General features: G+C 47.8%; 5 protein-coding genes across 5 annotated transcripts; 3 read left to right on the forward strand and 2 right to left on the reverse strand.

Annotated features, from left to right (window-relative positions):
- The first annotated feature begins 3,146 nt into the window (after positions 1-3,146).
- BX661DRAFT_156505 (tRNA synthetases class I, catalytic domain-containing protein) lies at positions 3,147-6,021 on the forward strand. Its single transcript, XM_051533275.1, has 2 exons — positions 3,147-3,370; positions 3,505-6,021. The coding sequence occupies exons 1-2, from the start codon at positions 3,325-3,327 to the stop codon at positions 5,901-5,903; spliced, it is 2,445 nt and encodes an 814-aa protein (XP_051389071.1). The 5' UTR covers positions 3,147-3,324; the 3' UTR covers positions 5,904-6,021.
- Positions 6,022-6,104: 83 nt separating this feature from the next.
- Positions 6,105-8,078, forward strand: BX661DRAFT_200629 (P-loop containing nucleoside triphosphate hydrolase protein; the record flags this gene model as incomplete). Its single annotated transcript, XM_051538435.1, has 1 exon — positions 6,105-8,078. The coding sequence occupies one exon, from the start codon at positions 6,105-6,107 to the stop codon at positions 8,076-8,078; it is 1,974 nt and encodes a 657-aa protein (XP_051389072.1).
- Positions 8,079-8,112: 34 nt separating this feature from the next.
- BX661DRAFT_146290 (S-adenosyl-L-methionine-dependent methyltransferase) lies at positions 8,113-9,057 on the reverse strand (the record flags this gene model as incomplete). Its single annotated transcript, XM_051533153.1, has 1 exon — positions 8,113-9,057. The coding sequence occupies one exon, from the start codon at positions 9,055-9,057 to the stop codon at positions 8,113-8,115; it is 945 nt and encodes a 314-aa protein (XP_051389073.1).
- A 164-nt stretch (positions 9,058-9,221) lies between these two features.
- Positions 9,222-9,803, forward strand: BX661DRAFT_62894 (uncharacterized protein). The gene has a single exon (XM_051539332.1). The coding sequence runs from the start codon at positions 9,319-9,321 to the stop codon at positions 9,742-9,744; it is 426 nt and encodes a 141-aa protein (XP_051389074.1). The 5' UTR covers positions 9,222-9,318; the 3' UTR covers positions 9,745-9,803.
- BX661DRAFT_188181 (uncharacterized protein) lies at positions 9,719-10,649 on the reverse strand. The gene has a single exon (XM_051537370.1). It carries the CDS (start codon positions 10,503-10,505, stop codon positions 9,864-9,866), a length of 642 nt encoding a protein of 213 aa, XP_051389075.1. The 5' UTR covers positions 10,506-10,649; the 3' UTR covers positions 9,719-9,863.
- Positions 10,650-13,082: the final 2,433 nt, after the last annotated feature.

The raw sequence follows: 13,082 nt of genomic DNA on the forward strand, positions 1-13,082 counted from the left end.
GGTAATAGTGGTGGCAAAAATTCAAGAGTAAATTATAATATTGATTAAGTAAAAAAATGGCAATAAAGAATAATGTAATTTCAAGTTAACTTGATGTTCTAATGTACAATTTTTTGCGAGCAGTCCTGGGGGTCTATAGTATTTATATTATTTAGATGCTTTGAACTGACATGGGAATACTTTTCAATTATTAGAAACTTTTTATTAAAAATTTGGTTTTGTTGAATATTATTTCAAAACAATTCTAGAAAAAAAGCAATGGGGAGAGTCTATATGTTTATATCGAATGAATAAATAAAATTTTAGAAAAAACCGAACGCGTACCAAACAATACCCCTTGTGAGGACTAATTATAGACCTATGAGCCTGGATGAGTAATTTAAAAAGTATCTCGCCCCAGTATATGTTTATATCAACATTAATGCTGTGTGTATATGTGTACGAGCATGTGGGGAGAGATGGAAATGGGAGATTTTTTGGTTTGGTTTAAATATGCCTGAAACACTGTTGATTATTTATTTTACATTTATCTCCGCAAAAATTACTAAAATACAACCGATTCTTTGAACATCTCCGCATATTCGCTTTGCCTAAACGAAAATGTGTTAATTGTGTCAGAATAAAAAACATGAATTTATTCAAAACGCCTTGATTATAATGTTGCGGAGAGGAGGAAAAAGGCAGGGGGGGTTAGAGAAAAAATATTAAAATAACAGAGATGGAATGGAATGAGGCTGGCGACACGCACTCAGGATTCAATTCCTTTTCAAAAAGGATTATATTCAGATACCATCAGATCCAGGATACTTTGTGCCAAATCCAAAACTGTAAAATAATCTCGATGGCATTAAAAAGTGGCTTTTTACAGCCCGAGTACAATATGAACAGATATATGGATACAAGGGATACTGCACGCCACTGATGTCATCTAAAAAATAAAAACTATTAACAATAAGAGCAAGTTTTAATTAATTATAAAGCAAACCCAACGATTTTTGTACAGATAAAGTGTTGACATTTTTATAAAACATGAGAACCAGTTCCTAACTATTTTCTTTGACTTTTAACCCAGATGGCTATACAAAAAACTTTATTCAATATTTATATTCACTTAAAATATTTTTTATTCTAGCACAAATCACCTGGTGCTTTGATAAATATCTATATAATAAGTTCAATAATGTGGCGTATGTTTTCTATGGCGCATATGGCGCATTGATATTAACATTGGACTCATGCATATGTATGTGCAATGTGTAACTAAAAAATTGCGTTTCAACGAGAATAACGCGCAGAGTAACTAACTGGTAACTAATTGAGAATAATATGTATTCAATTATCAAAGAACCTCGTAAAATCATTGTGTATTTTTGGGATAATATTGGAATAGTTGCTATAAATAATAATATTTTTTACACTAATGAATTATCGTCGCAAATCTATAGTCTCTTATTATCAGGAAGAAACATTACCAACAACAAACCAGCGCTCGTTGCACGAATTCATTGAAAGCCAAAGTACGTTGCACAACCGATACATATACACGCACTCGGAATACTCCAGCGGCCTCAGCTCGCTAACCACTAGCGACAATGATGTCCGCCGCAAACTACCACTAGCTACCACTTCCAAACCAACCATCCTTCCCATTCTACAGTTTTTTTCCTCGCTACTAATAATCTCACTCAGCTCGGGACTATGTACTATCCATGGGCTTTTTGAAACAAAGTACGAGATACTGTTTGCACAAGACACAGAGACCGGCTGGCCCGAAAAATCGCGATCCGCAGTTCTCATTGGAGCTCTTCAAATCGCCTCATTCCTACTCCTGCGCAACACTGGAACATCATTCAGACTCACCAGATTCCTCACCACAGCGCCTTCTATTTTTATCGGCGCATTAACAACAGCTATTGGACTATTGTTGTCCTCGTACGCTAATTCCGTATGGCAATTGTGCTTGGGCCAAGGAGTCGTGGTTGGGCTGGGTGCAGCTGTGAGTTCCAGTGCGGCTATAGATGCATTGGATGCTACGTTGATGTACGTATTTGTAGACAACCGGTTCAGCGCTTCGGGGTTGTTTGTTGCTGCGACAGGTGTGGGCGGCGCTGTGCTATCCATGGGTATACACGGCGCGCTGGTAGACTCTTCGAGCTTGGCATTACGATGGCTTGCACTGGTTGTTTTCATTGGCCAATGTCTTGCAGCACTGCCAATGGTGTTCCACATAAATAGCACAAATACCAGCAACAGTGGTATATTTGAGCGAGAAAGCAGTGATCAAGATGATGTACTGAATAAGATGATGCCGAAATGCAATAATACGACCAGCAACATAAACAACGACGACAACAACGACGACAACGACGACAGTAACTCCAAGCGCCCAACGAGTACTCCTGTGAGACAGTCGCGACTGCAAACATGGGCAGCTACAGCGCGGTCAGCCTTGGGCTCGCAGGGCTTTCTCATGCTCATAAGCGTCGACCTTTTGCACCACATGAGCTACCCAGTCACCCTGATATTCCTTCCCGGCTACGCAGCACAAATGCACTCCCACATAGTTGGAAGCCCGACGCACCTGGCCACTATACTCTGGTGCTCAGTGCTCAGCGCCCTGTTAATCCCACACTACCACCTCTCCCCTCTGCTTCACGGCATCTCGCGGCTGGGCCTGAGTCTCTCACTTTGGTGTCTTTGGCTGCCTGCCAGCGGAGCCACCAACTCTGCCCTTCTCTACGCCTTTTGTGCTGTCCATGGGTTGTTTCTTGGCAGCGTTGGCGTGCACTTGATGGATGATCTGCTGGCCACGGGTGGTTTGATTGAGGCGTGGATTAGGGCTGGCGTTTGCTCCTTGGGTGCTGTGGTCGGGGTCCTAGTGGCCGGATGGCTGTTTATCGGAGTCGGGTCGGCTGGGCAGTACATGCCGGCTATTACTTTTGCTGCGGCTGCCAGCTTTTTGGCAGCGGCTGTGCAGTTGATTGGTGGATGGTGGATGCAAAGAAGCACATAATGAGTAAATAATAAGCCATAGCAGTTAATTTATTGTTTTTGGCCGTCTTATTTTGTCACGCGACTTTTTAAAAAACGGTTGTGATTCACCACCATTTTATTATTGTACCAGTCCTGTTGGTCCAATTTTTTTATTTTTACATATTGATCACGATCCATTTTTTCTCAAGCTTGACGAAGAAAAAAATTTTGAAAAAGGGGGCTGCCCAACAACAGTGTCACAAAATCTTCCGTTTTTTCTCTTTGTTTTTCGTTTTTTTTATTATATCTGGCTTTATTATTAGCTTTATTAAATTCAAGTGAACAGAATAAATGGCCACAATTCAATTGGCACAGAAGGGTACACCGCTTCCATATAGTAAGTATAAAATAGAAAAACCTTTCAATTCCAAAGCTTTTTGTCAAATGCACCCAAAATTTAAAAGAGTTTTATGAAATTCGGACACTCAAAAACTAATTTTAATTTCAAATCGTAATTGTTTTTTATTCTAGTTGCTGGCGCGCTCGCCGAGTTTGCCAACGAGTCATCTCCGGGATCGTTCACCGTCAGCTGGCACGAGGGCGCATCGCTCAAGGGCAAAGACAAGGCAGCCAACGCCGTGCTTGTTCAGAACGGACAAGAGACCATCGGCGAGCCCAGCGTAGTCCAGGCGATCCTCAGCAGGCTTCCATCCACTGCTGACCAGCAGGAGTGGATCCAGTTTGCGCAGGAAAAGCTCAGCGTGTCGAACTACAAGGACTTTGAGGCGGCGCTCGCGCACCTGGACCACCACCTGGTGATGCGCTCGTTTGTGTCCGGCTATGCCCCGACGCAGGCCGACCTGGCTATCTGGGGTGCGCTGCGTGCTTCGGCGATTTTCCAGCGCAACCTCAAGACCAAGCCTGAGATCCTCGGCGACCATCTCATCAGGTGGTACGCCCAAGTCAACACGCACCCGGCGGTGACCAGGCTGGCGGAGCTGCACCAGCAGGCCAACAAGCAGGCGACCACGACTGCCAAGGCCGCTGACCAGGGATCGTTTGACCTGGGTCTGCAGAACGTCGAGTACGGCCGCGTTGTTACGCGGTTCCCCCCAGAGCCCAGCGGTTTCCTGCATATTGGCCACGCCAAGGCTGTGCTGCTCAACGAGCACGTTGCCAGGTCCAACGGCGGCAAGCTGATTGTGCGGTTCGACGACACGAATCCGTCCAAGGAGAAGGTCGAGTTCGAGGACAGCATCGTCGAGGATCTGCGCCTCTTGGGCGTCGAGGCGGACCTGGTTTCGCATACCAGTGATTTCTTTGACAAGATCTACGACTATGCTCTGCAGATGATTCGCAGCGGCCACGCCTACGTCGACAACACCGACCAGGAGACCATGCGCGAGGAGCGCGGTGCCGGCATTGCGTCCAAGTGCCGCGACCTCAGCGTCGAAGAGAATCTCGAGCGGTTCGAGCTGATGCGGCAGGCGACGGAGTATGGCCAGACATGCTGCCTGCGCGCCAAGATGAGCGTTGACAACCCGAACAAGGCGATGCGCGATCCCGTGATCTACCGCTGCAACCTGACGCCGCACCACCGCACGGGCACACAGTGGAAGATCTACCCGACGTACGACTTCTGCTGCCCCATCGTGGACTCGATCGAGGGCGTCACCCACGCTCTGCGGTCGATGGAGTACCGCGACCGCAACCCGCAGTACGAGTGGTTCTTCCCGGCGCTTAACCTGCGGCCAGTGCAGATCATGGACTTTTCGCGGATGAACTTTGTCTACACGCTCCTGTCCAAGCGCAAGCTGCAATGGTTTGTTGACCAGGGGCTTGTCTCCGGCTGGGACGACCCGAGGTTCCCCACGGTGCGCGGTATTCGCCGCCGCGGAATGACTATCGAGGCTCTGCGGCAGTATGTGCTGATGCAAGGTGCGTCGCAGAAGAATATGCTTTTGGAGTGGGATAAGATCTGGTCGCTCAACAAGCGCATCATTGACCCGGTGACTCCGCGCCACACGGCGCTGCTGAAGAAGGACCTGGTGCCTGCTTCCCTCAGCAACGGCCCTGCGGAGCCGATCGTCAAGGAGATGGCCAAGCACAAGAAGAACCCCGAGCTGGGCACCAAGCAGACGGTGTTTTCGTCCCAGCTGTTCATCAACCAGGAGGACGCCGCGGCATGCGAGGTTGGCGAGGAGCTGACGCTGATGGACTGGGGCAACGCCATTGTCGAGTCCATCGACCGCACGGGCTCAACCGTGACCAACCTTGTTCTACGCTTGCACCTGGAGGGCGATGTCAAGGCCACCAAGAAGAAGATCACCTGGCTGGCACAGTCCCCCTCTGTGCACCCTGTTGAGGCGATGCTTGTGGACTACGACTATTTGATCACTAAGAAGAAGCTTGAGGAGGATGACAGCGTCGAATCAGTGCTGACGCCCAAGACCGAGTACGCGGATTCCGCGATTGTTGACGCAAATGTTGCGCTGTTGCCGCAGGGGGCGATTCTGCAGATTGAGCGCGTTGGGTACTTTATTGTGGACAAGGTTGCGAAGGAGAGCGAGTTGCAGCTGGTCACTTTGGTTAAGATTCCTGATGGCAGGGCGTCGAGCATTGCGAGCAAGCATAAGGAAGGCGAGGCTGGTACTGCTGCAGTTAAGGCCGAGGGTGCTGCTGTTGCTGCTGTGAAGGGCGCGAAGGGTAGCCCTTGGGATAAGGGCAACAAGAAGAAGGCTGAGGCTGAGGTTAAGCCTGAGGCCCAGCAAGAGCAGCAGCAGGCTGTTGTGGTTAATGATGCGTCGCTTGGGTTGCCGAAGCCGAAGGATACCGTGGATATGTACGAGACTGGGAGAATCTACGGTGACGTTGAGATTGATCAGCCCAAGAATATCACCAGTATGTATGAGACTAAACGGATCTACTGAAGTGGAAAAATATATATTAAGCAGATTATAAAAATCAATTGATCAACACCGTTCATTTTATTCTTTCAATACCTTTTATTTTATTTTTTCTTGAGTAAAATAAAAAAGATGAGGCTTTTTTGGTTTGTCGTGCGATAGTAAGTTTATCTGTCTTTAATTTTTTGTCTATTTTTTTATTTTTTTTAGAGAGAACAAGAAGCAATGGCAGGTCAATTCAGAGTGTTCGCGGCGCTGTCTAACAAAAGACACACGGCGGTATGGACATGCGGCAGGCAGCTCCGATGCTACAACACCACCAATACTGACAATAATGGCAATAATGGCAATAATGACAATAATGACAATAATGGCACGGCCACTACGTTCGCCGAACTTGGCATAGACGCTCGTCTGATCCAAAGCGCATCCACACATTACAATATCCACACGCCGACACCAATGCAAACAAGCATAATCCAATCGATCCTCCAACCCAGCACCAGCGGAAGCAGCAACCTCCATCACACGCTTCTTCGGCACGAAACAGGATCGGGAAAAACCTTTGGTATGCTCCTTGCGACACTCACCCTGGCTCTCCAAGCGCAAACCCAACCATATGCAAACGAAACCAGCCAGCGACAGCAACAGCAACAGCAACAGCAACAGCAGCAGCAGCAGCAGCACCAACAGCAGCAGCACCAACAGCAGCAGCACCAACAGCAGCAGCACCAACAGCAGCAGCACCAACAGCAGCGCACTTTGTTTCTCGTGCCCAACCGCGAACTTGCCCTGCAGATCGAGCACTGGGCACACACGCTACTCTCTCCTTTCCCCACGCTTTCACACAAGAAGCTAATCCAGAGTTTTGTCAGCGGCACGCCCTACGAGCAAGATCAAATTGGCATTTTGCGCCGCCACGGCATACCCAGAATCACCCTGGGCACGCCCCGGCGACTCCTTGAGCTCCTCAGCCAGCCCTCTAGGGGGGAACACACGGGGCTGTTGTTTGGTGGATTGGCTAGGGTGGTTGTTGATGAGATTGACGCGGTGTTGAAGTTGCCTGGGAAACACGCCTCGGAGAAGCAAATCAAATTAAGGCGGGAGAAACCTAGACCGGGCCAGATGCTGGTCGAGAGGATTGTCGGCGTAGCGCCCAATGAGCAAAAGGACGCAGGTGATGCTCGGGCTGGGGCTGAGGCTGGAAAAGAGGCTGAGGAGCGGGGCGCTCGGCAGACGCGGATGCGGAAACAGAACGCCAGGGGATGGCAGAAGAAATCAGACGTGCACCTGCTCTCGCCCACCCGCCCCACTGCTGGCGGCGCCAATGTTAATTTTGGGCTCGGTGCCCGTGACCGCGTGGCCGAGTCGCCGCCCGCCGTCCAGCTCATCATGGCGTCAGCCACGGCCAACAAGGAGCTGCGGTCCTTCCTGCGCATGCGCAACTGGACATCGCCAGCGCACCCGCTGCACACCATCGACATCCAGCAAGGAATCACGCTGCCGCCCTCCACAACACACCACTGCCTGGTAATCGAGAACCAACACTCCATCCGAAACCTCCACCCAACCAACCCCAGCGCCAGCGCCGACTCCGCAGCCGGCCCAGACAGCTTCAGGCGGCAGCAGAGAAGCCGGGACACGGAGGACGAGAACCCGTGGGAGTCGGATGTTTCCAGACGGTCGGCGCAGGCGCAAACGCACGTGATGGACCTGATGGCCGAGGTGGCAGCCAACGTCATCCGCGCAGTGCAGCCCTCAGGGCCGACGCTGATATTTGTGCGGTCCGACGCCAACTCGGCGCAGTTCGCCGAGATCCTGCATACGTTCGGGGTGCCGGCACAGCAGCCGGAGGACATGGTGACGCACCACCAGCAGCAGCAGCAGCAGGCGCAAAAGAAGACGCCCGCTGCCGACGACGCCGCAAGGAAGGAGGCGGAGCCCAGGCTGGTGTACTTGGCGACGGAGGAAGCTGCGCGCGGCTTGGACATCCCTGGCACGGCGCTGGTGCTGATCCTGGACATTCCCAAATCATCCGCTAGTTACGCCCACCTGGCCGGCCGCACGGGCAGATTCGGACGGCCGGGCACTGTGGTGTCGGTCGTGCCCGTGGGCAGGCTTGGCTGGTACGAGAGCAAAATGCGCGGCATCTTCCACTCGCTCAGCATCACGCCGGCCAAGGCCGACTTTGTAGAATAGACAAATTTGATCGTATTAACTTAATCCATTGATTTCAAGGCTTTCTTTTGCGCGCGCATAGAATGTAGTTGGCTTGCACGCCGATGTTCCGCAGCAGTCCCCAGTCGGCCGGCACCACGTGGCAGGAGTTCGACAGCGGCTCCAAAACCAGCCCGCTCACATCGACAGTCTCGGCGCCCACCGCCTCCAGCATTTCCCTGAGCTCCTCCGGCTTCAGAAACTTGGCGTGGTCATGGGTGCCGCGCGGCACGGTGCCGAGGATATACTCGGGGACCACCACGTCAATGAGCATTGCCGCCGCGGTGCGGCTCATCGTCGACACGAAGACGAGCCCGCCAGGCCGCGCCAACTGCACCAGGCTGCGGACAAACGCCAGGGCATCGGCCACATGCTCGATGACCTCCAATGAAACCACGCAGTCGAACTGCCGGCCCTCGGCCACCAGCTGCTCGGCAGTCATCCGGCGATACTCCAGCTGATCCGGCAGGGCCAGGGCGGCATCCTCCAGGGCGTGCATCCGCGCCACCTGCACGTTCTCCAGCGCCGCATCAACCCCCAGCGTACGCAAGCCCATGCGCGCCAAGCTCTCTGCCGCCAATCCTCCGCCACACCCCACATCCACTGCACTGGCCCCCTTGACTGTCGGTGTTTTGAAGTCGCTGAGGCGCTTGTGGATGTATTGCATTCGAGCGGTGTTCATTGTGTGCAGGTGCTTGAAGGGCCCTTGGGTGTCCCACCAGGCTGTGCTGATTTGCCGGAATTTATCGACCTCGGATGCAGTTACTGACGGCGAACTGTGTGTGTCTAGATCTTTGCCGCTCGAAAATGCATCATTGGAGCTGGAGCTGGTACTGGAGCTGGAGCTGGTGCCGGTGATGGTGCCAGTGCTGCTGCTAATGGTGCGTTTTTGAGCTGACAAAGTGCGGAAGACATGAGTGGCGCGGTGACGCGCAATTGAAGACGACCCTAGCCTGAGCATTGTAATTGGAAATTCAAATAAATATAATTCAAAACCTAAAACCCATAGAACCAAAAGGAATTATCAATGTCGTTGAAAAAGAAAAGAAAAAAGTGAAACGAGATAAACAATTCTTTCTAAAAATCCAAATACCCGCGATTAAATTAAATGATTGGTTCGGCTTAAACAGATTCATAATTAAAAAACTCAAATTTGTTGTTTTACCATCCACATAAGGTGGGTGGGGGGTGTCACGTGTCTATAACATTTACTTTTATTCTGATGTTCCTATATCGGCACAAATTCGGTGAGTGGCCCCAACCCTTGCTTTCAAGCGCTGTGGTAGGACCGCCAATTGGTCGGAATGCTGCGCCCAAGTGCAACAAGACTGCATGCTTTTTTATCATTTTTCTCGTATCATCGCAGCCACTACTACCAAACAGCTCGACCCCCCCCTCCCCCCACAGGGTAAAAAAAACCAGTGGCTACGAAATGGATGGAGAGGAACTTGATCTCAAAAATAATAATGCGAAATTATTATTGGGGCAGTTTTTTTTGACCATCGTGCTATTTATTTCCCACGCATATTCAACATCATGTATGCGGCTGGCTTTGCATGATGTAATTCGCATTGTCACGCTTGTTGCCGCAGGGATTCCAGCAGCAACAAGCGTGACGGCAAATATTAAAGCAAAAAGATTGTATTGAGAAAAAGAAAAAATTACGCGTAAAATCTTAAATGAAAGAAAAAGTGTATGTAGGTTTGTGAACGTTTAAGGGGAGAAAGGCTTGAATGAAAGAAAAAAGGAATGTGGTGTGGTGAGATATTATAGAACAAAGCCGTTGGTAGTCACTGCAAATCCTAAGGCACCGGCAAGACCAAGACCAACAGCTGCAGCAGTGGCAGCCGTGGCCGTAGCCGTAGCAGAACTAGACTTGCTTTTCTTAGTGACGGCCTCAGCCTCAATCTCAGTCGCAACCTCAGCCTTGGTAGTCTCAATGCTTGCATTGGCCAAATACTTCTCCGAACACTTTGTCAGAGCAGCCATAACCCCCTGGGCATTCACAACCACGGCGTTCAGTTCGCCTAACTGCCGCCTTGCCACCTCCCTCTCGCTCTCCATCGCTGCCACCGGCCCTCCTTTTGCCAAAGGCCGCTCGCCCAAAATAAACTGCAACATGTCCATAGCCTGAGGTGCCTCGGGAGCTGGTCCACGATGTCTAAAAACCCACTCTCTCGATAAGCCCGAAACACCGCTATTCACCCTCTGCTGCTGTTGATGATGATGATGCTGTTTGGCACCATGCAATAGAAGCAACTGCTGCTGCTCAGGGTTGTTGCGTTTTTGGTTTTGTGTGCGAAGATGTGCTGCATGAGAGAGTATGCTGGCTGAACGAGTGCTGTTGGCGAGATGACGCTGTGTATATGTAGTGGCAGTGCGGGATGTGGTTTTGAAAAGTAGACTCATATTGGTATTGAATTAGTTAGTGTGTGCAAAAATGGAATTTGAAAGAATTAAAAAATAAAAGGAAAATAAAAAATAAAAAACAAAGAAACTTGAAAATAAAAAATAAAAAATAAATTGGCCAGAGCTTTTTGAACCTGTTTATATACAAACCCAAGAAAAAATGTTACCACTATCAGGGAGAAGGGAAGGGGCACGAGGACTGAATCATTTTATTTTTTGTATATGCTCTGCAAGGACTCTTCTTACTCTGCCCAACAACTTTTTTGTTTTCCTTTTAGTAAGCGCATAAAAAAAGCGCAGTCAAAATAAAAAAAACCACTTCCCACCAATAATGCAAAAATGCAGAAAGGGTCCACGAATTCTCTCTTTCTCACTTTCTCACTTTTCTCCTTCCCCCCCCCCCCCCCAAAAAAAAAAAAACAAGAGTGTGATAGGAGAAAATATAAAAAAAAAACAAGAGTGTGATAGGAGAAAATATAAAAAAAACGCCAAGCAAAAAAATAATCTCCGAGAGAATTGTAAAGCGAAAATAAAGTATCTGGAAAGGCCAATCCAAAGTGGCACGTGGAATACCACGCATACAATCACTTACATATCACTTGCTCGCTGAGCGAATAAAAAAGATGCAAGTGACAATTGGCCATGTCTATTTTTGGGGCTATTTCCGCTCCCAGTATCATAAAAAATGGAAGTTATATTACTTTACCTGAAGAAAAAAACTTACACTAACTTGTGCGACCACAATTTTTTTTTTGTAGAGAGACCATTTAAATATCAGCCCCAATCAACCGATCATATATAATTAATTAGACAAATGCTAGATCTACACCCAAATGCTACATACGCACTATGGCTGTCTTCATGTTGATTTCTGCTCATTATACGGGGTTACATTTGCATTTAACAAATCAATGTGTTGAGTAGTCTGATTGTAATAAAACTTATTCGTACTAACTAATTTTATTAAAAATACACTATAAGGGAGCTTCCAGAGCTCCACTTATCTATTCGAAACTATCGCCCGTGAAAATAGAAATCGCAATCATAAACAATCGCAATTTCCCAATTGCGAGTGTCCCGTGACATTGCAATAATTGATGTCACACTGATGATATGAAAGTGGATGTCGAGGTTGAGAATCGTAAAACGAGTTTCCATCAACATGCTAATTGACAGGGCATAGATGGTACCATGCAGGATCAAATAAGGGGACATAATAATAATACCCTCTGATATGCCCCCCCCATTTAATAATGCACACGTATGAATGTGTACATCCAAATATCATAATATTGATACGCCAAGTTACTAGTCTGTCTGTAGAAGAACCAGTTCTCACCAACGGAGTGCACAATCGGTGAAGTGCACAATAAAGGCAACGAGACATATATATAAGACGAGATCAGCCTCAGTTATCCTTTTGGTTGCATTGGTAATAAAAACCTCTATAAACTGACATCCCACTGTTGTGATTTAAGGGGAGTACTAGTTGTCTAGTGCTGAAGGTGCTTTGAGTTGAGCGGAGCACTAGTCACCTAGTGTTAAAAGTGTGTTTAGGCTTTGTTATAGTTTTTATTACCAAGGGAATCGAATGTAGAACTAGGGCCGGCCTCGTCCTATATATGTGTCTCGTCACCTTTGTTGTGCACATTGCCAATTTTGGACTCTGTTGGCGAAAACTGGATCTTCTGCGATCAGACCGGTATCTTGACAAGTCAATGTTGTGGTTTTCGTGTGTGTGCACTCACGCGTGTGCATTGCAAAATGGGGAGCATGTCTAGACATCATTATTATGCCTCACTAATTTACGCCTGCATAATCCAATTAGTACCCTATCAATCGGCATGCAGATAGAAACTTGCTTCATGATTCTCAACCTCGAAATCCAGCTTCCATATCTTCAGGCTGCGCAACACCTATATTCTCGCTGTTTTTCTATTAAATACAAGTTTCTGTGCTATTCACGCTTAAAGATATATTTATTGCTTACATTGGCACCCGTTGCTGCACTTTGCTTGACGCTCATATTGTTGTACTTAATTTTATTTTATTCGTCGCTCATTGCTTACTTATTATATTTCAAATGCCAAAACCAGCCCTCCTCAGCCGCTCCTCGCAGCTATTTACACTCGTATCCAGCTCATACAATGTAAACCTTTCTTAGAGCTGTGTGCCTGGTAGCTTGTCCTGACGCCTGCAACTCAATTGTTGTTTCTCCAAATACCAGTATACTTGTTTTTTTTGGCTCTTTTAGCCCTTTTTGTTTTGGTAGCTGAACACACAAATAACAAGAAAGACTATTGTACAAAGGAACAAAGAAACATACCAATGATATTGCTTTGCTTTTTTGCGCGCTTAATTCCCAAAAGAAAAAATTGAATGAGTATCTTTTTAATTGATTTTTATTTTTAATAAAGCAGACACACGCATGCCAAGTTTGCTTTATTTGTTTCTGTCTTGCAATTTATTTTAGTCCAGCCGCTGCCAATTGTTTTTATGTGCAATGTGAGCATTTGCTTTTTACTCACTTTTCTCTTCCATTTTTTGCAATTTATCATTTTAACAATTACTATTTAA

Source organism: Kickxella alabastrina (assembly GCF_025024165.1).
Source record: "Kickxella alabastrina strain RSA 675 chromosome Unknown BX661scaffold_29, whole genome shotgun sequence".
Taxonomy (NCBI): domain Eukaryota; kingdom Fungi; phylum Kickxellomycota; class Kickxellomycetes; order Kickxellales; family Kickxellaceae; genus Kickxella; species Kickxella alabastrina.

What these genes read in the sequence shown, in the direction of transcription:
- BX661DRAFT_156505 (XM_051533275.1), top strand. Translation starts at nt 3,325, where the DNA reads ATGGCCACAATTCAATTGGCACAGAAGGGTACACCGCTTCCATATA. An exon ending in GGGTACACCGCTTCCATATA is followed by an intron (nt 3,371 to 3,504) that starts GTAAGTATAAAA and finishes TTTTTATTCTAG; the next exon opens with TTGCTGGCGCGCTCGCCGAG.
- BX661DRAFT_62894 (XM_051539332.1), top strand. Translation starts at nt 9,319, where the DNA reads ATGTTCCTATATCGGCACAAATTCGGTGAGTGGCCCCAACCCTTGCTT.
- BX661DRAFT_188181 (XM_051537370.1), bottom strand. Translation starts at nt 10,505, where the DNA reads ATGAGTCTACTTTTCAAAACCACATCCCGCACTGCCACTACATATACA.